This window comes from Nyctereutes procyonoides, unplaced genomic scaffold, assembly GCF_905146905.1.
Source record: "Nyctereutes procyonoides isolate TBG_1078 unplaced genomic scaffold, NYPRO_anot_genome, whole genome shotgun sequence".
Lineage (NCBI taxonomy): Eukaryota > Metazoa > Chordata > Mammalia > Carnivora > Canidae > Nyctereutes > Nyctereutes procyonoides.
The window spans coordinates 881,190-906,190 of record NW_026575113.1 but is presented as its reverse complement, the minus strand read 5'-3'; the positions used below and the strand labels follow the sequence as shown (position 1 = coordinate 906,190).

Sequence of the window (25,001 nt, the reverse complement as noted above, 5' to 3'; positions counted from 1 at the left end):
CCCCCGCCCCGCAACGTCCGGGCTGGGCCACTGCTTCCCCTGCTTTAATGACTTTCCCCAGTTCCGAGGGCAACTCCTGCCAACTCGACGCCGGCCGCCACGACACCCACCCTGGGAGCGGCGGCGGACCATAGAGAGGCGCCGCGCCGGCCCAGAAGAGCTCTGCGGGGCTGCCGGACGTGTCCGTGGCGCAAGGGAGCGTGGGATCGCGGAGGACCGCGAGCGGCCGGCTCGGGCGCCCCCCTCCGGCGCCCCCCTCCGGCGCAGGGCAAGGTCGGCGTCCGCGCGGCGCCGTTCGGGCCGCGGGGGCGTGGCCTCAGGGGCCCGGGTGGCGCAGGGCCCCGCCCGCTGCACCTGCTCCTCCGGCCGACGCGGCGGAGCCCGGGAAGCCCCTGCGCCCTCCGGCTGTGGGTGAGCCCCGCGTGTCTCATTCCCGCTCCACCAGGGCAGCGCTGCGGGGGCGCGCAAGGAGGGGGCGCGCGAGGAGGGGGCGCGCAAGGAGGGGGCGCGCAAGGAGGGGGCGCCGCGCCGCCCGCGGTTCCTGTGTCGGTCCTTCTGCAGGCGCGGGGGCTGCCGTGTGCCCGACGCGACGGTGGGAGCTCGGGACACGGACGGCCAGGACGCGCCGCAGACTCGCTCCTGTGTGTACCGTCATGCCCCCCGCCCCGGGAGCTTCGCAGCTCAAGAGCTGAAATCCTGCCTTCCTGGATGCACCGGGAGCTTTGTTCCTGAAGCCGATTTTAACCCGTGAAATTAAGACACAAACACAAACAACCCTCATCAGGGGACAGCGGGACAACTTAGTATGAAGAATGCAGAAATGCTGTTCTAATAAACTCTCCTATAGTGTTGGTGACACTGTGTGCAAGTGCCCGCCCCTCCCACCGTCCCCCTACACGAGTGGGTGCACACCGCGGACTGTCCTGCCCTTGCCCGACTTGCTCCCTAGAGGAGGAAAGGTCACGCGGGTGACAGACGCACATCACCTGGCCAGAGAGACCACCACGTTCTTTGCTCTAAAAAAAAAAAAAAAAAAAAGTAGATAGGTCGTCTGCAGTCTTTCTAGGCAAAACACTATAAATATATTTGATTTTATTTACGGGAGGGGCCACCGTACAGGACACTCACTATTCATGACTGGAACATCAGGAATGCCTCCACTGTTCAGAATCTGATGGCGCCTAGCAGTAGTAGCTCTGGAAATCTGAGCTTTTAAAAGAAAATAAAGAGAGAGAGAGAGAGAGAAAGAAAGGAAGTTAGGAAAGGAAGGAAGGAAGAGAAAGAAAAAGAAAGAAAGAAAGAAAGAAAGAAAGAAAGAAAGAAAGAAAGAAAGAAAGAAAGAAAGAAAGAAAGAAAGAAAAAGAAAGAAAGAGAAAGAAAGAAAATTGCATCCCATTCTGGAAATATTTCTTAAATGTTTTATTTGAAAGGCGTCAGTGCCCAAGGGTTCGAAGTGCAGATTCTGGGACCTGACTTGCTTGGATGTCTTACTAACTAGCTGTATGACCTTGGGTAGGTTACTTAACCTCTCTGCATCAGTTTCTCTTTTTGTAAAATGGAGAATGATAATAGCAGTGTCTGCTGGGTGGGGTCATTAGGAGGATTAAATAGGGTAATATTTTTAAGTGCTTAGAGCAGTGCTTGGGACCCAGTTGTACTTAAGTGTTTGTAAAGTTTCAAAAATGTGGCATACAGATGACCTGCAAGTTGATGTGTCTGCTGTTATTCTGGGCACTGGGGGCTCAGTGCAAGGAAAAAACATACATAGTTCCTGGCTGGTCTCATGGAGCTTGCGTCCTACTGGAAAGAGACATAACATGTAATAAATATAAGACAGGTGATGACTACTTGGAGAAAAAAACACAGGGTAAAGAAAGAGAGGCACTTGTAATGTTACAGACTGTAGTCAGGGAAGGCCTCACTGATAAGGGGACACTTGAACAGATACTTGAAGGAATTAGGAGAATTAGATATGTCAGGGCGCCTGGCTGGCTCAGTCAGTAGAGCATGCGACTCCTGATCTCAGGGTTGTGAGTTTAAGCTCCGAGTTGGGCCAAAAGCTTACTTGGGGGAAGGGGGAGAAGAGGGAGATACGTGAAATATATGGATATATGGGAAAGAGCAGAACAGGCAGGAAGAAACAACTGACGCAAAGGGCCTAAGGCAGGGATGTCCTAAGGATGGGACACAGTTGGCAGAGTGGGAAACTGCTTTGAGCAGAGGAGGCACATGAACTTAGGATCTAACTGGGTTTCTGGACAACAGTGAAAGGTTTAGCTCTCATGTGAATCAAGCTTTTATTGCCTACAGCTGTAAATTCCTGGAGCGCCATCCTATAAATTCATATCATGCCGTAAAGACACTGCAATTAATGAACACAAATACATGTCTTTACATCATCTTTTAACTAACTAACATAAAAAGCCATGTCCTAAAAGTTCCTTATGGGGGTATATTTTTTTCCTGTGGCATGAACTATGGCCCAACAGACTTAAAGATTGATTAATAACACGATGTTTGTGATGGGCTTCAAAATAATGGGTGCAGGTGAAACCAGAATCGCCATTAACTGAGGATTGTTGAGCTGGGTACATGGATGGAGGTTCATTATACTAGTCTTTTACTTTTGCATATAATCAAGAATTTTTTATAATAAAAAGTGAAAAGACATCCAGGTTGAAGTTTGGGCTAAAGATGTCTCCTCTTCCTGCCAAACATCCCTGTAGCTAACACAGATGCTCGCTATCAAACAACAGAAAAACCAACCCTGCACAAACATATCAGGAAGTCTACTGGTCCCCCACTTGTGCTTGCTCTGTCAAATAAATAAAATCTTTTTTTAAAAAATAGTCTGATCTTTCCCTCTGGATTTCTAAATGATACTTAAAACTGCCATTTTTTTTTCTTTAATCTTAGATATTGTCCACTGACTATTATGGAGAGTTTTGTACTTTTATTAGCCTATGTCTCCACATCCATTTGAGCTCCCAGTATGGTGATATTATTGGTAAATCAGTAATCAGTGTTTACCTTATACAAGGGCATCTGCATTGTTCATCGCCCGAGCCAAGTGGTTGTATTAAGTTACAATTATTTTTCAACTATTCTTCCTGAGGTTAGCAGATTCCATATTTTTAATTTGCACATTTTTCTGTTACTACAGAATTGCAAGTCATTCTAAAACTCATCAAGAGAACTGTAAAACATGCTCCTAATTCTGTTTGCAAGAAAGCATCAGTTTTATTTGCTTAGACTCAACACTTTTTCCCTTGCTCCATTTTTCTGATTATTCTGTAGACCTTTTTCTGGAAGCTTGTAGAATCTTCTCTTTACCTCTGATGCTCTGAAATTAAAGATTTTTATTTATTTATTTGAGAGAGAGCAAGAGCACAAACAGGGGGGAGGGTCAGAGGCAGAGGGAGAAGCAAACTCCCCACTGAGCAGGGAGCCCGATGGGGGCTCCATCCCAGGACCTACGGATCATGACCTGATTGAAGTCAGACACTTAACCCACTGAGCCAACTAGGGGCCCCTCCTTCTAGGTTTTAAGCTAGGAGGTTTTGCCAGACTCACGTAATCAACTCGAAAATTTTCTTTGTGCCCAATCCTAATTAAGGATAAGGATAAAATGGATACATAAGCCTTCATTATGGTTTAAGGACTGTAGAATCCTCAAACTAGGATTCTAACTACTAGTTGGGTTCCCGTGTTGAGTCGGAGGAAGAAAAAAATGGCACTCTTAAAAAAAAATTGTTACCAATGTGCTTTGTTTGGCCCTCGGGGTTAAAAAACGATTGAGCAATCATTTAAAAATCAGATTTCAAGTAAAAATTTGGACTTCTTAGCATCTTAGACAAGAGGAGAGGTTCCAGTCATAATGAAGCGCTGGGTAGCAGCTGGCTGGAATGGAGTTATCAGTGCCCCCCTCCCATTTTATTAATCACATGCAGCCCATACAATGCCTCCTAAACTTGAATTTGCATGTGAGTTCCCTAGGGGTCTTGGTAAAATCGCAGGTTCCCAGCCAGTCGTGGGTGTGGCCTGAAGCTCGGCCTCTCTGAAAAGCTGTGGAGGAGGCTACTGGTCTTCTGACCATCCTTTGCAGAGCAAGGCTAGGAATTAACTGTCAACACAAATAAAAACAGAAATAAAAAAGCAAACATTATCTTTATTCAATAATCTTTGATATTTAAAATACAACTCATCGAACAGCCACTTTAACAATAGAATCTCAGTGTTCAACAGTGCTTTGGAAGCCTGGCTTTTCTACGGACCAGACGGGAAGATCTGTGTGTGTAGTATAACCGCAACACAACTTCAAGCCAGGCGCACACAGGGCTGCAGTGCTGGGTCCTGAGCAAATGGCATTGCCACGGTGCATTGTAGTCACGGCCAAAAGACCATACTTTATCAGGTGTTTTTTGTACTTGAATTTCAAATAGTTTGTACACAACAATAATTTTTACAAAGTTCTTTTTCTGGTAGTCCAGTGTTGTAGAAATTAGATAATTTTTCACATTCAAATGTATGTTTTTCTCTTAAAAAAAATTTTTTTTTAATTCCTGGAGACATTCTTCACTTGAACTATGCAAAAAACAGGTGAAGTGCTTCCTAAATGAATCAGGAATTTTCATATATATTTCTCTATTGCTTCCCATCCTTGTCTATGAATCCATAGTCTTAAAATATTTACTTACGCACTATTGTTAATATGCCAATTACTGTAAGATTAAAAATTATGAACTAGCATTAATTCTCAAAATACCAGGACACGTTGGGCAAAAATAGCAAAGATTTTCTTCAAATAAAAAAACATCAAAATTCAAGAATTAACGATGTCAATAATATTTTCGTTCATAGAAGCAAAACGGAACAAAATATTTTTGCTAATGGAAGACTTTAAAAAATACAAGCCAGTTCATCTCTTTAGCAAAAGATGCTGGTTCATAAAGGGTCCAGGATAAAAGGAAAATTTTTCTCTTAAGATATGAAAAATTATTGACACTGCTGAAATGACTAGTTGATCCAATCTGGTTTTTCTTAATTAAGATCACACATGTAATATCTCCATACTTGTTAGTGCCCAGATACAACAAACTATTTACTTTCAGAGTAGAGGTCATTGGGCTCTCCAGTTGCAAATAAAGTTTTTAATAGAAGTCATCAAAATTCATTACTGAATCTTCTTGAGAATTTAAAAACATAGAGATTTATTTCAACTGGAGATATTTTAATTTCTATTACTGTATTTTGCTTATGTACTGACTCAAAATTTGAATTTGCATGGGCCCAATGGACCAATTTAAGACATTTAATAAATCTTGGCACTAGTATGATACTATTTAAAAAGAATATCAAACATGCAGACATTAAATATGTGATTTAGGCTCTGAATGGAATAAAATTTACTTTATTCAAGTTAATATTAAATGGAAAAACCCAGACTATTGGTAGTTTTACCTATAATGATCTCCAACCAGTGTTGAGCTTTTTTCCTTATTAACTTTGGCATGAATAAAGTCTTAATTAAGAAAAATCAAGTTTTAAAGAAAAAAAGCACCTCCTTAAATTTTCTGTGAATTGTAAATTATTTGACCAAGATTTTAAAATATAACCTGCAGCATCTTTTTGAACAATTTACATTACTGAAATATTTGTATGTTAATTATTATAAAAATGTTTATTGATCAGGTTAACTGTGAATTTAACTACTGTGAATTTTTAAAATATAACTTACTATATCCATGACATCTCAAAATATGAAAGCAGTGTTTCCAAAACTTGTTTCAACACTAGAATCACCACTGTTCATATTTTATCCTGGTAATGCAATTTATACATTAGAAAAATGATACCAATAGTTTAAATATTAAACATCAAGGTGTTCCCAATTGGTAAAACAGAATGGAAATCTTAATATAGAGCTCTTAGCAGGACAGTTATTGTGAATTTAATTGTTTCGGACTTTCTTGAGGTTGTTTACAGTAAAAAAAAGTTCCTGATGTGTGAACCACACTAAGTTTTCTGATACTGTAGTTATGAGCATTGGCATCTCTTCATACTGGCCGATTAAGGAATGGAGTCTAAATTAAGTTTAAGCCAATCCAAACAAGTTGGCAGTTCCCTAGTCATTCTGGATCTTCCTGCCAAATGCAACATTCATAAGGAAGTAAATAAACACATTCAAATGTATCCAGTGTGTGCTCAGCTCTGCTGTTAAAAACAAAAACAGCCTAAATGAAGGCCAACATGCCATATTTCCTTAAGTGCTTTAATAAAGGCTGTAATATAAGAACTTTATAAACTCTGAGGTTAAGAGTTCAAAAGCATATTTCTTATTTTTATATTAGGTAGCTTATCCATTCAAGTGTATGAAAAGTTTAATGCAATGTTTCAATGAGACAAGGTAAAAGCCAATAATATCCATGGAAAATAGGATAAGCATATTGGGGATAATTACACAAATGTTCAATCTTAAAATATTTTGGTTTATAAATCTTGAGGGAGCAGTACTATACTCCAACATCCCTTGCAATTCTAAAGTTTTATAACTCTTCCGAAATACTTTCAATTCTCAAAAGAAAACTTTAGATTTTAAAGTGAAATGGTCTACTTTTGCACAGGAAACTTCAGAAAACTGTATTTTGGCACAAAATAATGACTAAAAAAATCTGTCTCTATTCCCCCCCCCCAAAAAAAAAAAAGCTATTTCATAATCATAAAAGGCATTTTTTCATCTCTTTTAAATTCAGTAATAAGTCCTAGGTCAAAAAAATTTCCCTGATAAAATGTGTACAGCCATACACTAGTCATGGCAACATATACTTTCTTATTCTATGTTGTCGGCTGAAATTTCCTCTTTTAGCTTCTGAACAATTCAACATCCCAAAGGGCTTCAAAGGGGATGGAGAATGGGGGAATAAGTGACAGACCCGAAATGTCCATTTCAGAGAGACATACATAGTTAATTTTCACCAAAACCATACCACTGTATTGACCCAGCAAAAAACTCTGTGCATCCCAATTAAAGAATGTGTATCAAAACTAAACTCTTATTTACAGACCCATTAAGTACTATGTGACTTCTGTAATTCTTAAGCTATTTAAACATGATACGAGGGTCAAATCATAGTATAAATGTAAATGTATTTTTGTTAGATTATTTTCATGTTCCAGATCATCATCTCTGGCAAGCTATACCTATTACAGGATGTGCAGCAGAGGCCGACATCTATGTTCTGTGGCTCCGCCGTAAAGAGAGCTCCAGTCACAAGAGAGAATAAAATGACACTGCCATTAAATTGAAAGCCAAATTTTGCCTCTCATACATTCATGGTGGGTATTATTTGTTAAGTCTTAAACAGAAGGAAACTTACTTGCATACTGTGCTTCTCCTATTTTTCTCAACTGGAGAAAAGGAAATATCAAGGTGCAGTAGAAAAGGTCCCAGTGGAGCTGTGACTGTCTAACATAATTGAGAAGACATTCGTAAAGCATCTGGAAAAGGATGTGCTCACGCATCAAAAAAATTCTCATTTATTCTCAAATACTTGTGCAGAGTTGATTTCAGAGTTTAGGAATGCACCAGAATCAAGAACTAATGGTCTTATCTTAGAGGGCTTAAAAAGCAAAGCCTCAATAAAGATTACCATCTTTCAAAAGAGCTATATATAGAAAAGCAAGGAAACAGAGTAGCAAAGACATTGTGATTGGGGAAATAACATGAGGAAACATTCAAGGGCTCGCTAAATAATTGGAGTGAAAGCAGCGAATCCTTCTGGAATCATTACTACTATCAACACAGAGAAGAGACGCTGTCCTAAAAGGTTAACTTGGTTAATAAGAGAAGCAACTATGAGATGATGGAAAGTGAGTCAAATGACCTGAACAGAAACGATGAGAAGAACATGTATGGAAATAGTGCTGTGGCAAGAGCTAATTAGTTGGTCTGCAAAAAGATCCATGAAAAATGCCCTAATTTTAGACATGTTAGATATTGCACACTCAAAAAGAAAAAGGAAAACTATTTTAAACTTCTTTAATCTCTAAATGCCTCTTTGGCTAGTGTTTGGAGGATCACTATTTAGTCCTACAGCTGATGCATTTTTCCACTCTTTTTGTTGCAAACCACCTAAAAGTCTAATCTCCTCTGTTGAACATTGTTTGACACATGACTAAAATGGACCCTCTGTGCTATAACCACACAGATAATAATGTTGGAAAGTAAGAACATCTAAATGATTTGTAAAAGGTATTAATTTTTCCCTTCTGTTTTGAAATTATTTCTAACAGTTTCTAAAGACATGGTCACGGCTGCCTGAAGCATGTCTTCTTCACTCATAACATCTCCTGTTGGGGGGAAAAAAAAAACAAGCATATCTCTTAGCTATTTTTTGGAAAACTCTCAGTCATCAAAAGGTAAGCTCTTAGAAAATATATCTGTTTGATTACTATAGATTCCTTTTTTGATTTTTAATATCTACATAAACATGCACTCTGACAGTTTTAGAAGTCTCGACAAACACATGGCACTGTACAACCATCACCACCACCCAGACACAGAGCTGTGCCCTGCTCTCAATGATTCACACATGCTGCCCCCTTGTGGTCAGTCCCCCACAAACATTTATCCTAGATTTCAAAACCAGTGCTTTAGGCTCAAAGACTTAACTTAGTTGTGTATATATTTGTAATTTGTTAGTTAAATTTTGTTTTGAAATAATTTGTAGCAAGTTGCAAAGACAGTTTACTGAACTGTCTACACTTCAGCTCAATTTCACCCAAAAGTTAAATCCTAGGAAACTGCAGCTGAAACCAAAACTTGGATACTGACACTGGTACAAAGTTGGGTGTAGTTTTAGGCTATTTCATCACATGTGCAGATTCATATAACCACCAGCACCACAATCAGGACAGAGAGCTGGTCAAGATCCACAAAGGTCTCTCTCCTGTTGTCCCTTTTGATTCATACCCACTTCTCTGCCCCCACCTTCCTTAACTGCAGGCAGCCACTAATTTGTTCTCCATCTCTACAAATTTGTCATTTTTAGAAAAATGTTACATATCTTTCCTGCACTCAGCATAATGTCTTTGAGACTCAGTGGAATTGCATGTATCAATAGCTGGGGTTTCCCTAGTCCTGAGTAATATTCCACAGACATACTACTGTTTAACTGTTTACTTTCCTGTAGGACATTTGGTTGTTTCCAGGTTTTGATTATGAGAAAGAAAGCTGCTCTGAACATTTGTGTCCAGGTTTTTGCATAGACAGGTAAGTTTTCATTTCTCTGGGGTAAATGTCCAGGAGTGTAACTGCTGGGTTGTATGCTTAGTACTGGTTCAGTTTTTAAAGAAACTGACAAATGATTTCCCACAGTGGCTCTAACAGTCAAAATGAAAAGTAGAAAATTCACCTCCCTTTATGTCCCTCTAATTTATAATGTAATTGCCTTACTTTCTACATATATACTAAAAACTAAATCAGTATTCTAATTCTTGCTTCAATCATCAAATGTAATTTAGAAAACTCAAAAGGAGAGGGATATCTATTGTTTGCTCATACTCATGTGCTCAGGTGCCCCAATTCTGTAGTTTTAGATTTTTTTAAAGATTTTTTATTTATTCATGAGAAACACACACACACACAGAGAGAGAGAGAGAGAGAGAGAGAGAGAGAGAGAGAGAGGTAGAGACACAGGCAGAGGGGGAAGCAGGCTCCATGCAGGGAGGCCAACGTGGGACTCGATCCCCGTTCTCCAGGATCTCGCCCTGAGCCAAAGTTGGCACTAAACGTCTGAGCCACCCAGGCTGCCCTGTAGTTTTAGATCTTTTGTCAAAGCTGGGGATTTTCAGCCATTTTATCTTCAGATATTTTTTCAGCCCCACCCTCCTTCTCATCTATTGGGATTTCCATGGCACATTTGATCTTCTACTATGGTCCCACAGGTGTCAAGACTTGGTTAATTTTTTCCAGTCTAATTCTCTCTGTTGCTCAGAATGGATAATTTCCATTGTACTGTCTTAAAGTTCACAGATTCTCTTCTCTGTCCTTCCATTCACCAGTTGGACCCATCCACTGCATTTTCAAATTTTAGGTATTGTTATTTTTCACTTCTAAAATTACCACTTAGTTCTTTTATCTTCTATTTCTTTCTTGAAGCTTTCTATTTTTTCATTTGTTTTTAGCATGTTTCTAATTGCTCATTGTAGCATTTCCATGATGGCTACTTTAAAAATCCTCATGAGGGGAGACAGAACATAAAGACTCCTAACTCATAAAGGGGAGGAGGGCGGGGGGTGGGGGTGACTGGGTGGTGGGCACTGAGGGGGGCACTTGACGGGATGAGCACTGGGTGTTATTCTGTATGTTGGCAAATTGAACACCAATAAAAAATAATTAAAAAATAATAATAATAATAAAAAGAAAAATCCTCATGAGATTAATGCTGACATCAGTGTCATTTGGTGATGGTAACCTATGAACTGTCTTTTCTCAATCAATTTGAATTTTTCCTGGCTTTTAGTAGAATGCTTCTGATCAAGTCCTGAACATCTGCAGTGTTGCATGTTATAAGACTGTAAGTCCTACTTAATCTTCTCTGTTAGTAAGCCTCTTTTATTTTATTTATTTATTTATTTACTTACTTATTTGTTTATTTATTTATTTATTTATGATAGTCACACACACACAGAGAGAGAGAGAGGCAGAAACACAGGCAGACGGAGAAGCAGGCTCCATGCACCGGGAGCCCGACGTGGGATTCGATCCCGGGTCTCCAGGATCGCGCCCTGGGCCAAAGGCAGGCGCCAAACCGCTGCGCCACCCAGGGATCACCCAGTAAGCCTCTTTTAAAACAGCACCAGTAGGGGAAAGGGGTGCTGCCCTGCTGTGGCCAGGAGAAGGGGAGAGTGTATGATCATTACTGCTGGGCACACGTGGGAGTTCAGGGTCTCCACTGTCCTCCACTGACATCTCCCTGCCTGCAAGGGGTAGGAATGCCTCCTTACTGCCTCTTACTGACACTCTGGCTGTGGCCTTGTTACAGCCTCAAATCAGTAATTCCTGATTCTCCAGTGGGCCTCTTTTCAAACCACTCAGGTAGGAAGCTAGAGGGATGCCTTCATAATACAGTGCTGGGTGGAAGTCTAGGCTCCTTATGACTACAGACACTATGGGAAAGGGCCCTCCCTCCTGGAGGGAATGAAAATCTCAGCTCCCCACTTGGCTTTCTTTGACATCTTGCTGGCTGGGGAAGCAGGAGGTACACCTCATTCCTGCCAGGTGGGATACCAGGCTACACTCCGACTTGGCCTGTGCCAATGGAGGGGGTGACATAAAGGCCAGTTTATTTACCTAATCATTCTGCTTGGATAGAACAGGATATTTATTATCTAGAAGTTTTTAGTTGCTAGGTAGTTCCTTTTGACGACATAGAGCAGGCTTTACTTTGTCTCTGCTGTGGCTTCTTCAGCACCAAGTCTAAGATATGTGAGGCAAAAAAGAAAATCCAGGCTACACATTATGTCAGTCCTCTGGTCCTGAGCTTCCTACAAAGTCTGTCTTCTACCTTTCAGATTTTTTTTAAAAGATTTTATTTATTTGACAGAAAGAGTGAGAGAGCACAAGCAGGGGGAGCAGCAGACAGAGGAGAAGCAGACTCCCTGCTGAGCAGGGACACCCCCCGCCTCCCCGCCCATGCCAGGCTCTATCCCAGGACCCCGGGATCATGACCTGAGCTGAAGGCAGATACTTATGTGACTGAACCACCCAGGTGCCCCACCTTTCAGATTTTTCTTATGTTTGTTTGATATAAATGTCCAGAGTTATTAGCTAAAAACAGCAGGAACAATAGGAAACAGCACCGGTTTATTCTTATTGTTAAATAGTAGTCCATTGCTTTTAAGCACCACAGTTTGTGCATCCATCCACCGAAGGACAACAGTTGGGTAGTTTCTAGTTTTTGACAATTATAAATGAAGCTGCTATAAGCATTTACATACATATTTTTCTGTGAACTCACGTTTTTTTTTTTCTTTGTTACACACCTAGGAGTGGGGTCACTAAATCACATGGTGAAGTGTACATTTAGGTTTATAAGAAAATACTAAACTGTTTTCCAAGTTGCTGTACCATTTTATATTCCTATTAACAACGTATGGGTGTCTAGTTGCTTTGATCTTAGCCAGCATTTGGTACTGTCAGTTTTTTTTTATTAAGCCATTCTTATAATAAGGTGTGTAATGGTATCTCATTGTGGTTTTAATTTGCATTTCCCTGATTATTAATATTGATCACATTTTCATCCACCACATGTTTGATGAAGTATCTGTTCAAATCCTTCACCCCATTAGAGTTTTCTTATTTCAGTTTTGAGAGTTCTTTACATGGTCTGCTTATAAGGCCTTTGTCATATACAGTTGTTTTGTTACTCAACTTGTATTGCCAATAATTGGCCAAAGTTTAAGACCTATTAAACCAAGGCCTGATAAATAATTTTAGATTTCCTATTATTTAGGCTACACATGGGTGCTCTAGTTTTCCAGGTGGTAAAATGTATTCATCTTCCACCTATTAATATGCATTATCTCTGAGAAAGTTTTGAAGAATTTATTGATTACTTTGAAGTTGCAAGTGTTGTCTATAATTTTAAAGCAACACATGCACTGAGTGCTCTAGTCTGCCTGCTTCTTAGTCTAAGGAAATTGAGTAGATTACAAATTCATACAGCAGGGCAGCCCGGGTGGCTCAGGGGTTTAGCACCGCCTTCAGCCCGGGGCATGATCCTGGAGACCCAGGATCGAGTCCACATCGGGCTCCCTGCATGGGGCCTGCTTCTCCCTCTGCCTGTGTCTCTGCCTCTCTCTCTGTCTCTGTCTTTCTCTCTCCCTCTGTCTCTCATGAATAAATAAAATCTTAAAAAAAAATTCATACAACAGTTTCAGCGTAATTAAATAGGGGAGAAAAAACCCTGTGAAGCCCTAATCACACAGAGCCTGTGTCAGAGCATGGTCAGAGAGGCATACCTGGATCACTGCCCAGTGCTTCTGAACTTGTGGTGGGCCTCTCACACAGATGTGAGAGCTGTCCTAGTGGATCCTGTTGCTGCTGCTGCTGCTGTTGTTGCTGCTGCCGCCTGAAACATTCAAAAGTGAATGTACATTAAAAAAACAACAAACCCTAAGAATACATATGCCACAAGAAGAAGTATTCACATGGAAAATAAAAGGTCCCACAAAATAAGAGTCATTGTCATAAGTCCACAAAACAATGCCAGAGCAATCAGTCTGATTTATATTACTTACAAGTATCACAGTGCTGATCCTAGGAAACCTAGATATAAAATCTAAATTATTAAACAAATTAATAGGTAAAGATTTTCACCACAAAATAACACATAAACAAAAGCATTCACGGGTAGCTACTCTTATACAAATGTGTTGCATTTACAGATCCTTAATACTGTCGGAAGTCACTAAAAATAAGCACCTTTGAAAATATAAAGCATCCCAATTACCATGCGAGGTTACATGATCTTTCCCATGGCCAGCTTCTCCTTGTCGTTCAGCTCTGAGCTTCAGCAAGTCCTAGGAGAGACCTTTCTTGACCAACCACCTGCAGCAGCTTCCAGGCATATGCTCACTATCTCATTGCTGCTCCTTTTCAATTTCCAGCATCAACTTATACCATCAGATATTCTGGGTCTCCCTCTTTTGAGTGTCAGCTAACAAGAGCACAAACCTTGTTTCTGAAATGCCTAAGACAGTGCCTGTCCATAGTAGGCATTCGCCAAATACTTCATGAATGAAAGAATGTAACTTTTTAAGATGTATGGTCAAGGTTCAGTACCGTTTTTTGAATTAAAATAAATCTTCCCTGTATTTCTTTAGGATGGAAAAACAATGTCAGAAAAATTCACATTTTAAACTTTTAAACATGATGATTATGATGTAAATATGTAGGACAGTGTCCTTGTACTTAAATACACACTGAAATATTGAGATGTAATGGGAGATCATGTCTGCAAGTTATTCTCATATCCCTCAGAAATGTCAACAATTGAGGAATTTGGGCAAAGGGTATATAGGGAGTTCTGTAAACTATTTCTGCTTTTACATAAATTTAAAATTATTTCACATCATACCACATATATGTTGAAAATTAAACAAAATTTACAAACAGCTGACACTCTGAGAAGCCATAGCTTTAAAAAAAAATGCATAGGACTTTTAAAGGAATTAGTATTTTAAATTTACCAGTAATGCTATTAATAGAATAGCATACTTTTTTTTTTCCCCTAGAGACTCTTCTGTTTTAAATGTGAGTAACAAAGAAAACCCAAGTACACTGATGTTTGTCTCAGTTTATTCTCGGGTGTGTGTGGCTAATGATGCACAAGAGGGCAGGATGCTCCCGCCAGCATACACCGATTCTGAGGTGTGCATAGGAAGGACAGGCTGTGAAGCAAGAGGGATCCTGGCCCATCAGATCTCTCTCCATGCATGCCCTTTCCCCCTCCGATCAAGGTAATAGGTCAGAATGTAAGAGTAGTAGATGAGACAGTGACTGAGAGGGATAACCTTTATTCTACTTTAAATTTATTAAAAGTGAGAAGTAGATGAACTGCCAACCTTGAAACAATTCTGACACCTTTCATCTTGGATGACACCATAAGATGCAACATATTCAAACAGCAAATCAGCACCCATTCCCACTGCAGCTTTGACTGTGCCCTCAGAATCAGAGAGGCTAGAGAGCTAAAACAACATCTTAGGTCACTGTATAGCTAGGATTATGGTTATCAATTAAGCACTCCGCAGAAAGCAGGCACGGCCGTCCTCCTGCTACCCTGGTTGCTCTCTGCACACAAGTCAGGTTGGGAAGCTGCCAAGCCCAGGATTCTGCTTCACAGCAGCTGCAGCGGGGACTGGGCCTCCCGTTCCCACATCCAGGCAACTGTAATGGCAGTTTCCTGATCTAGGATCAGAGCTATAGCAGCATCTTCTTAAACTCCATGTCCCGATTCCCCATGATGCCAATGGGGGAAGTGGCACAGCTCTTCCAACAAGTTGGTCTATGGAATTTGAGACCCGGCCTATAGCCTGCACCTCCAGCTCTTCTTAGAATTGTGTAAGCCAAGTTTCTGTACTAATTATTTTCCTGTTTAAAATACCTCTGGTAGCTTTTTTTTTTTTTTAAGATTTCATTTATTTATTTGAGAGAGAGAGAGAGAGAGCATATAGCAGGGAGGGGCAGAGGCAGAAGCAGGCTCCCAGCTAAGCAGGGAGCCCGGTGCCGGACTCCATCACAGGACCTCGGGACCAAGACCTGAGCCAAAGGCAGACACTTAACTGACTGAGCCACCCAGGCACCCCTAGTAGCTTGTTTCTTAAACTGAATCCTGTTATGCCATGCCATTGAAGTGGTGGCTCAAGAGTTAGATGATAAAAAAAAATCATAGCAATCCGTGACCATGAAGACAATGCCCAGTAATTCTCTCTTTGTTGGAAAACACTTTTTTAGTAACAGAAAGAAAGAATCTCCATCATTTCAAAGCTACACCTGGAAAAGATATTAAATACGCTAAGACATTTGTGGAATACCTTACAATTTACACACATTGTAAATTTAGTTTGTGTAGTTTTACACTACACATTGTAGTTTTACACACATTGCCTAATTTGATGCTCAGTCTGTGAGTTTTTAAGCTAAATTTTATGGTAACATTGCTAACATAATAAGAGTTCTCATTTGGGGTTTTATAATAGATAAAATAGATTTCAAGATTACTTCTTGAAAAAACTCATCTCAGCTGTGAACTTAACACTCATTAATTATGACTTTCTTGGGATTTTGTTGTTGTTGTTTTAAGATTTTAGAGAGAGCATGCACATGCACAAGTTGGGAAAAGGGTGAGGGGGTTGGGAGGGGTTGTTGAGAGAAACAGACTTCCTGCTGAGCAGGGAGCCTGATCTGATGTGGGGCTATCTCACAACCCTGAGATCATGACCGGGGCCGAAATCAAGAATTGGATGCTTAACTGACTGAGCCACCCAGGCGCCCCCATTAACTAGGACTTTGTAATAGGTACGTTTTTAAACAGTATTTTTATGCTTGATGCATGAATACTGTGGTTTCTACGTTAGGTATGAAGCTTCAAATACTCTACAGGAAAAAAAAAACTATTTGAATGAATAATAAATTATTTGAATGGAAAAAAGCCTTATTTTGAATTCAAAATTTGTTTAAATAACAATAGCACCAGGGTCAGTTTGGAGAGGGTCAGAAGGAACAAAGAGTGGCTAGATAACCTTAGAACTAATTTCCCAAAGATGGAAGCTAGAGAGAGAAGGACCTTGTAGGCTTAGTAATCAGGAATTCTGGTGAAAGAACTAATATTTGAAACTACTATTGTTTCTCAGCTCCTTTACTAATGAGCCCTACAAGATTCTGAATGCTAGATAATGCCTAAAAGAAACACCAAGAAGTTAGCTCTTAACTCTTCTCAGTAACATGTGATTATCAAATATTCTCTAGTTTTCCTCAAGTTCCCACAAGTAGTTTCAAGGTCAAACCAAGAGGCAGAGGATGAAACTGAAGCTGGAAACCATCACTGCACACCTTCCTCTCCAGTCAACTATCCTCCAACCTGGAAGGAGCTACACTAATGCTCATTTTAAATTCTTTCTACTATAAAGATTAAATGTAATAGAGTTTCACATTTAAAAAAAAAATCTAAAAAAATTTATTTATTTATTTTTAAAGATTTTATTTGGGGCACTTGGGTGGCTCAGTCAGTTAACTGTCTGCCTTCAGCTCAGGTCATGATCCCAGGGTCCTGGGATGGAGTCCACATGGAGCTCCCTGCTCAGCAGGGAGTCTGCTTCTCCCTCTGCCCCTGCCCCTGCTTGTGTGCACATGCGTGCGTGCATGATCTCTCCCTCTTTCTCTCAAGTAAATACGTGGAATCTTTAAAATATATATATTTTATTTGAGAGAATGAGATATACAATATTTGATATATTTGAGATATAAAAATTATCACATAATTATCATGTGATAATTATTAACATTACAGTGTGACAGTAACATCTGGCTATATTACAAAAGAATGGATTAAAGGATATAATGCTTTAGATTTGTCATAAAATAATCGCAGCTTGGGGGGGAGAGAGGAGAAAGTAGGAGAGATGAGGGCATAGAAAACCACGACTGGCCATGTGCCGATATTTGCTAAATCTGGGCAATGGGTAAACAGGGGTTCCTTATCCTGGTTTCTTTACTTTTATGGATATTTGAAGTTTATCATAATTAAAAAACTAGAAAAATTAAAAATTTGAAAGGGAGTTAAAAATTTGAAAGCACTAATAAACACTATTTTGAAATTCTATATATAATTAAATCCATCGATCACTGAATAAAGACTAGAAATATCTCACATTAAGAGGATGTCAGCTGATCAGAACTTTCCTTCATATACTTCTGAGTTGTGACTTAAAAAAAAAAAAACAGAAAACAAGGTAAATATTATCTTCATTACATCATTAAATGTAAAATGCTCCAATATTTTAGATCCCACTAATACTGCCAATTATTATTGTAAGATGCTACTCAATTGCAGAGATGTTGAAATGTGAAAATATGTACATCTCAGAACTGATGAAACGTAGTGAACAGGCCAGATTCAGCCACCAGCCTTTTGGTTTCTGACCTGGGATCAGAGAATATGAATATCTAAAGACTACTGTGTAGCCTTTAAGATAAGTTTTATCCTTAAAAAAATAAAAAGGGCAGACAATTTGTGAATGGTAGTCACTGGAAAAGATGACATTTTTGTTTTCTAATTTGAGAACACTTACAGAGTTGGGCTGTAGGAGCTGATGATTCAAGTTTATGGTTTGCTCCCATATCCCTATGCCAACAGGCCTGCATATAAACCCTAGAGTGGCAATAAGAACAATTACCTACCACCTCTATCTGAGAGTGTGCTCCCTGACCACAATGCTGCTTTTCCTGTTAATTGATAAAAGAACTCTGCAGAATTGGTCAGGTAACCAAGAAGCACATCCAGAGGATCTTATGGCATTGTTCTTGTTTTGGTCCAATCCCATTTTCTTTTAATGACTGAAAGTTTACTGGGTTTCCTTCATTTTATGTGAGATAAACTTAACTGATATCGAGGCAAAAGTTTTCCCTAAAACTACATATGATATCAGTTTATTTGCTGTAAATTAAAAAAAAAAATACACACAGATGTTCATGGTTCAGTTGGTAACAATCTTTTAAAAGGAGAGAATCCTAAATAAAATAGTTTAAGCCAAAGCTCTGTGTGTATAAACTGTAGACAAAACAAAGTACACATTAAATACGCAATTTTAATATTGTACTAACTACTTTACTTTTCAAAGTAGGCTTCTCTTCTCTTCCGTAGCTCTTCTGAAGTAAGATGTATACCTGATGTCTGTGGAGTATCTTGAGATATACTTCTGGAACTCCCTGAAAACAAAAGAAAACAGAACAAAAAAACAATCATTTTACTTACCAATTTGAGCAACACTATGTTTATATTTATTTGGGCAAGTTTTTGAAAAGTTTTCTTCTTAAAAATATTGTGCTACTATTCTATAAATATAAGGCAGGCTCTGAAACTCTCAAGGACAAATCTGAATAAGGCAGTTCAAATATAACCTGTGTCCACATCCATCTGTGATATAGCAGGTGTGAGGATATAAGTCCAACAACGAACCAGGTAGGAAGAGCCATTAACACCACGCTTGCATGCCCTCTTTAACCTGCTAGCAATGAATTGGTACTTTCAACTAAAAGCAATTTAAAGTGGGTAACAGGGATCGCTGGGTGGCGCAGCAGTTTGGCGCCTGCCTTTGGCCCAGGGCGTGATCCTGGAGACCCGGGATCGAATCCCACGTCGGGCTCCCGGTGCATGGAGCCTGCTTCTCCCTCTGCCTGTGTCTCTGCCTCTCTCTCTCTCTCTCTGTGACTATCATAAATAAATAAAAATTAAAAAAAAAATAAAGTGGGTAACAGTAAACCCATTCTGTGTATTCCTCTATCCTAAAATACTTGCATGCCACACCAACTTAAGTGTGTTCTCACTAAATAACTGCACCAATCAGAGATCCTGCATCGATCATGTAATAAAGCAGGAAGATAAACGAAGGACATGAAAATATTTAAAATTTAAATAGCTGTTCTGTTCATTGTTGGGCTAGTCCAGCAGAGCTCTATGAATTAAAAATGGGATTGCATATATGAAGCACTCCAAGGTATGCCAGGAAGCAAGAGAATTCAGGATAAAAACGATAACCTTTATATTAATGGAACCTCAATTTTACTTAGATATTTGAGAAATTCCACTGAGTAATCTCATTAAGTAAAAGGGAAATTCACGTTAATTAGATGAAAACAAAACTGCCAAAGAAAATCACCCATACCTTTCAGAGGCCTCTCTGAGGCTACGTTCTGGACAAGTCCCTCTGCCTGGATTCCCTAGGTGATACATCTTTTTTTTTTCTTTTCATATTTTATTTATTTATTCCCGAGAGAGAGAGAGAGGGGGGGGGGGGGGGGCAGAGACACAGGCAGAGGGAGAAGCAGGCTCCATGCAGTGAGCCTGACATTGGGACTTGATCCCGGGTCTCCAGGATCAGGCCCTGGGCTGAAGGCGGCACTAAACTGCTGAGCCACCAGGGCTGCCCATCTAGGGGATACATCTTTATTCTCTTCTGCTGGTGGGCTTCTGTCACTATCAAGGTGGGCCCATCGAAGTGGACTTAAGTTGTTATGTTGTACACCAAGTGGTAGACTTTTAAAATATTTTCTACCCAGGCCTTCCTTTGTATCCAACAGCATACATTTACAAAATAGCTGGTCTGGGAAAGAGCCTCCCCTTCTTTAAAAGATTCTTCTCTAAAGATTAAGCTCCATTTATTGTTGTTAGTATACTATTATAACCAAACAGAAAAACCAGAATAAAAATATAAGTAGTCAGGGGCAACTGGGTGGCTCAGTTGGTTAAACGTCTGTCTGCCTTTGGCTTAGGACATGATCCTGGAGTCCCAGGATGGAGCCCAATGTCTCACTCCCTGCTCAGAGTCTGCTTCTCCCTCTTCTTCTGCTCTTCCCCCCAACTTGTGCTCTCTCTGTGGCTCCCTCTCTTAAATAAAAAAATCTTTAAAAAATTTAACTAGTCCTAATATAACTTAGGTTGTAAAAAGTTATTTGTAAGAAAGCTAAAATACCTACCTGATCATATGTACATAGTTATTGCTTCTGCAGTAATTTTCAAAGAATCTTTATTAACAATATATTAACTTCCAGGGTAACTAAGAATAATCTGAATCAATTCTTCAACAACACATCCACATGCAGATACCTTGCATACTGAGCTGAATAGCCCTGCGGAGATCTGCTTCTTCATCTTCCATGTCAATTTCTTGGCGACTTAGTGCCAGAGCCCTCTGCAAATCTTCTTCATCTTCATCTAACATGCCTGATCCATCGTTTGCTTCTAAGACTCGTTCCAGATCTGTTTTCTGGACTCTAAAGAACAAAACCAGAGAGTAACTGCAGACCATTTTTCTATTTTATTTTTTCCAGTCTTCTATTTTAGATAAAACACAGACATTTATAAGTGAAAAGATTTTTAAGATAATTTTTAAGATTTTATTTTTAAGTAATCTCTACACCCAACATGGTGCTCGAACTTACAACCACAAGTTCAAGAGTCACATGCTGGAGGGTATTATGCTGAGTGAAATAAGTCAATCGGAGAAGGACAAACATTATATGTTCTCATTCATTTGGGGAATATAAATAATAGTGAAAGGGAATAGAAGGGAAGGGAGAAGAAATGGGTATGAAATATCAGAAAGGGAGACAGAACATGAAGACTCCTAACTCTGGGAAACGAACTAGGGGTGGTGGAAGGGGAGGAGGGCGGGGGGTGGGGGTGAATGGGTGACGGGCACTGAGGGGGGCACTTGACGGGATGAGCACTGGGTGTTATTCTGTATGCTGGCAAATTGAACACCAATAAAAAATAAATTTATTATTAAAAAAAAAGAGTCACATGCTTCACCAACTGAGCCAGCCAGCCCCCCACCAAGATTTTATATGTTAAAAATTAAACATTTTCTGATAATCTAATAGCATAAAAATTGTGCTGTGATGTGCATATAAGCTAATTAAGTAATTCAAAGAGTCAAGTTTAAACCAGAAAACTTCACTAAAAATATAGGAGGTCTAAAGAAGAAAAAAAAATCACCAACCATAAAAGGACCAATGTACTTTGTGTATATCTATCCAATATAAGCATGAAAATATAATTCCTGGGGCACTTAGCTGGCTCAGTCAGTAGAGCATGAAACTCTTGTTCTCATAGTTCTGAGTTCAAGCCCCATGTTGGATGTAGAGATTACTTAACAAAATCTTAAAAAAAAAAAAAAAGAATAGAAATATAAAATATAATTCTTGTAAAGAAATACTATCATATACTCCATGCTGCAGGCTTTATTTTACCTCTGTTCTTTTAGTTGTGCTAATTCTTCTCCAATAAGTTTTGGTCTCTGCATCTGTTGGACCCTGATCATCTGTAGAAGTTGGTCAGCTTCACAATCTGGCAGATCACCCTTAACAACAAATATAGAATAACCTAAAAAAGAGGCAAAAATAAACTAAAACAGCTAGTAAGAGATTAAAAATAGATTTAAAATGATAACAGATAGAAAGGCAACACAGTATAGTGGAAAGAATACAAGCTGAAGAGTGAGAAAGAGCTGGGTTCAGGTAATGGTTCTTTCACTTACTGGCAGGGTGATCCAAGATAAACTATTGAAAGTCTCTAAGCCCCACTTTTTCCATCTGTAAGATGGGAAGAGCCAGTCACAGTGTGACTGTGAATGAAATAATGTCTGCAAAGGGCCCTACCAAAACAGTGCATGACCAAGTAGACTAATCACTAAATGTAATAGAGAGGTGAGTAACAGAGTGGAGAAGAGCAAGGAATTTGGAATCAGATGGCCAGGGCTTTGATCCTACCTCTTCCAATTCCAAGACTGAGTATTGTCTGATGCTGATGATACGGTACCTCCCTCAGAGGACTGTCATGAGGACATAATTATATAATGTGTGTAATAATGTGAAATATGGGTTAAACCAATCATCTGTAGAAATAGCTGCCCCCACAACCCTGACACATCCACACTCCTCTCACGGAAAACAGGAGCTGGAAATCCAACGCTGAGAATCTAGTCAAGGTGTTGATGATGTGGTTCATATTTTCAAAGAATTACACTGATTCAGTGTAATTTTTTATAAATATGATTCTAGAAAGCTAGAGTTTTCACAGCTAAATACTCCACACAAAAACTGAACACGGGTGGACTATACCTAAGTCATTCTAATCAATTTAAGCTTATCTACCATAAGTTTTTCTTAAACTCTGGTACTTATTACTGGATATCCTTTGTGAGCATTAAAAGATAACAAAACAAATGAACAAAGATCAAAACAACTGTTAATTGAAAAATTCAAAACAGTACATTAACCTTTATTTTTTGAACATGGACATAATATGACTAATGTACTTTTTTAAAATAAGGACAAATGTGTTCAGAGTTTAGATGGTCTAGCATGTTTTATGGCAGTAAAACTGTTTCCAGATCTTAAAGTAAACATGTCTGCACCATGGCATTCCATGAAGAGCATCAGGAGTATCAGAAACTGTCTTGTTCAGGGGACCCCTGGGTGGCTCAGCAGTTTAGCGCCTGCCTTTGGCCCAGGGCGCGATCCTGGAGTCCCAGGATCGAATCCCGCATCGGGTTCCCTGCATGGAGCCTGTTTCTCCCTCTGCCTGTGTCTCAGCCTCTCTTCTCTCTCTATGTCTATCATGAATGAATGAATGAATGAATGAATGAATAAATAAATAAATAAATAAATAGATCTTTAAAAAAAAAAGAAAGAAACTTGTCTTGTTCAGGTGGCATAGTAAATACTTCAAGGGGTTAGCTTTCACTCTAAGTATGCTGTTAAGAGACTGAAGGATGAAGAGAGAGGAGTGCTGTAACATGCATTCCATTGTTTAAAAAGTACTCTGAGCTTCTTTATCAATGTAACATATAGGAACTGGAATGCAAGAGAGACCCTTACTTACTAAGACAGAAAACCTGACGGACAGAATATACTGGGAGAAGAAAAACCAGCCTTTGCAGACATGTTCAGTTTAAAATGCTTTCTGGACTTCCCAAGTGGAGAGGTCAATGTGAGGAGTTTGGTGTTCAGGATAGATGTGTAGACGGAAGATAAAATATGGGAATTACAGGCATACTGATTTTTTTTGGAGATGATATTTAAAATAATAGGACAGCACATAATCAAGAAATTGTCCAAGGACTGACCTCTGGGTCACTTCATCACAACAGACTACCAAGAGAATAAGACCCACAAAAGGAATGTGAAAGAAGCAGCCAACAAGATATGAGGAAAACCAGAGCATAGTGGCCTGGAACCCAAGTGTGGACAGTATTTCAAGAAGGAAGGGTATACTCAGGAACCAAGGTTTAGGCATGAAAGAAAAAAACATACTAGTACATGAAATCAAAACTGTAAATATACTATAATCCTAAACGTAAATTGGAAAGAACATGACAACAAACCCAGTAGCAGTAAGCACAAGAGTACCCAGACTTATTTTTAAACACTATTATTAAACGGGCAGGAAACATACAAGGTAAGCCTGAAACACCTTGCCTTTTGAGAAAGTCTTCAAAAAGCTACAGCAGTCATTTTGGAAACTTAGGAGTCAACTTCAAAAGGCTCTCCTTGGGGATCCCTGGGTGGCGCAGTGGTTTGGCGCCTGTCTTTGGCCCGGGGCGCGATCCTGGAGACCTGGGATCGAATCCCACATCAGGCTCCCGGTGCATGGAGCCTGCTTCTCCCTCTGCCTGTGTCTCTGCCTCTCTCGCTCTCTCTCTGTGACTGTCATAAAAAAAAAAAAAAAAAAAAAAAGGCTCTCCTTGGTCTACATGGGACAAGTTTAGTATCAATAGTAATAATAATGACAGTAGACCAAAACACACAAACTATGTTTTATGGATTAGTTCACCATAACATACAAAAACCCCAAACTAACTGGTTACCTTTGGAGGAAGGACCCTGATGAACCCAACTCATCTTTAAAAGCGATAAAATGGAGAAACATTTATCCTATTTCTCCCAGAAGAACTAAACTTCATGGGCACCCAGGTGGTTCAGTGGTTGAGCATCTGCCTTTGACTCAGGTCATGATCCCAGGATCTTGGGATCAAATCCGGCATCAGGCTCCCAATGGGGAGCATGCTTCTACCTCTGCCCGTGTTTCTGCCTCTCTCTGTGCGTCTCATTAATAAATAAATAGGGCAGCCCCGGTGGCGCAGCGGTTTAGCGCCACCTGCAGCCCGGGGTGTGATCCTGGAGACCTGGGATCGAGTCCCACGTCGGGCTCCCTGCATGGAGCCTGCTTCTCTCTCTGCCTGTGTCTCTGCCTCTTTTTTGCTCTCTCTGAATAAATAAATAAATAAATATTTAAAAAAAAAATAGATTAATAAAATCTTTAAAACAAACAAAAAAACTATACTTTAGGAGAACCAAATCACTGATCAAAGTTTATCTGTGTACAAGTATCCAGCTAATACAGGAAGGCATGCATGATAAAATCTACCACCACCAATTTGCATCAATCTAGGAACTCAACATCAGTAGTTGCTCAAATCACAGAAAGACAACCAGACATCAAGTGTCACACCATCTGTGAAGTGCTCCACTATCTCCCCACCTTGCCCTCAAATTAATCTGAGTCTGATCAAGTCTCAAATTCTAAAAGGCCAGTCTGTTGGGTATCCAGGGCTCTGAGAAAAATAAAGATGTTATCAGCAAAATTCAGAGCATGGGAAAGAACGACCCATTTCTTTAAAAAAAAAAAACAAAAAAACAGGGGGATCCCTGGATG

At 39.7% G+C, this 25,001-nt stretch overlaps 1 protein-coding gene across 4 annotated transcripts in view; it reads right to left on the bottom strand.

Moving 5' to 3' along the window:
- Positions 1-4,148: 4,148 nt before the first annotated feature.
- ATXN3 (ataxin 3) overlaps positions 4,149-25,001 on the bottom strand; it is a 35,637-nt gene continuing 14,784 nt past the window's right edge. For all 4 annotated transcript variants that reach the window (XM_055333670.1, XM_055333672.1, XM_055333671.1 and 1 more), the window contains 5 exons: positions 21,536-21,668; positions 20,391-20,557; positions 18,397-18,493; positions 13,024-13,133; positions 4,149-8,349 (listed from right to left, as the gene is read on the bottom strand). In XM_055333670.1, the coding sequence (XP_055189645.1) occupies positions 8,255-8,349; positions 13,024-13,133; positions 18,397-18,493; positions 20,391-20,557; positions 21,536-21,668 (602 nt within the window). In that variant the 3' untranslated portion in view covers positions 4,149-8,254. The remainder of the gene's footprint in view (positions 8,350-13,023; positions 13,134-18,396; positions 18,494-20,390; positions 20,558-21,535; positions 21,669-25,001) is intronic.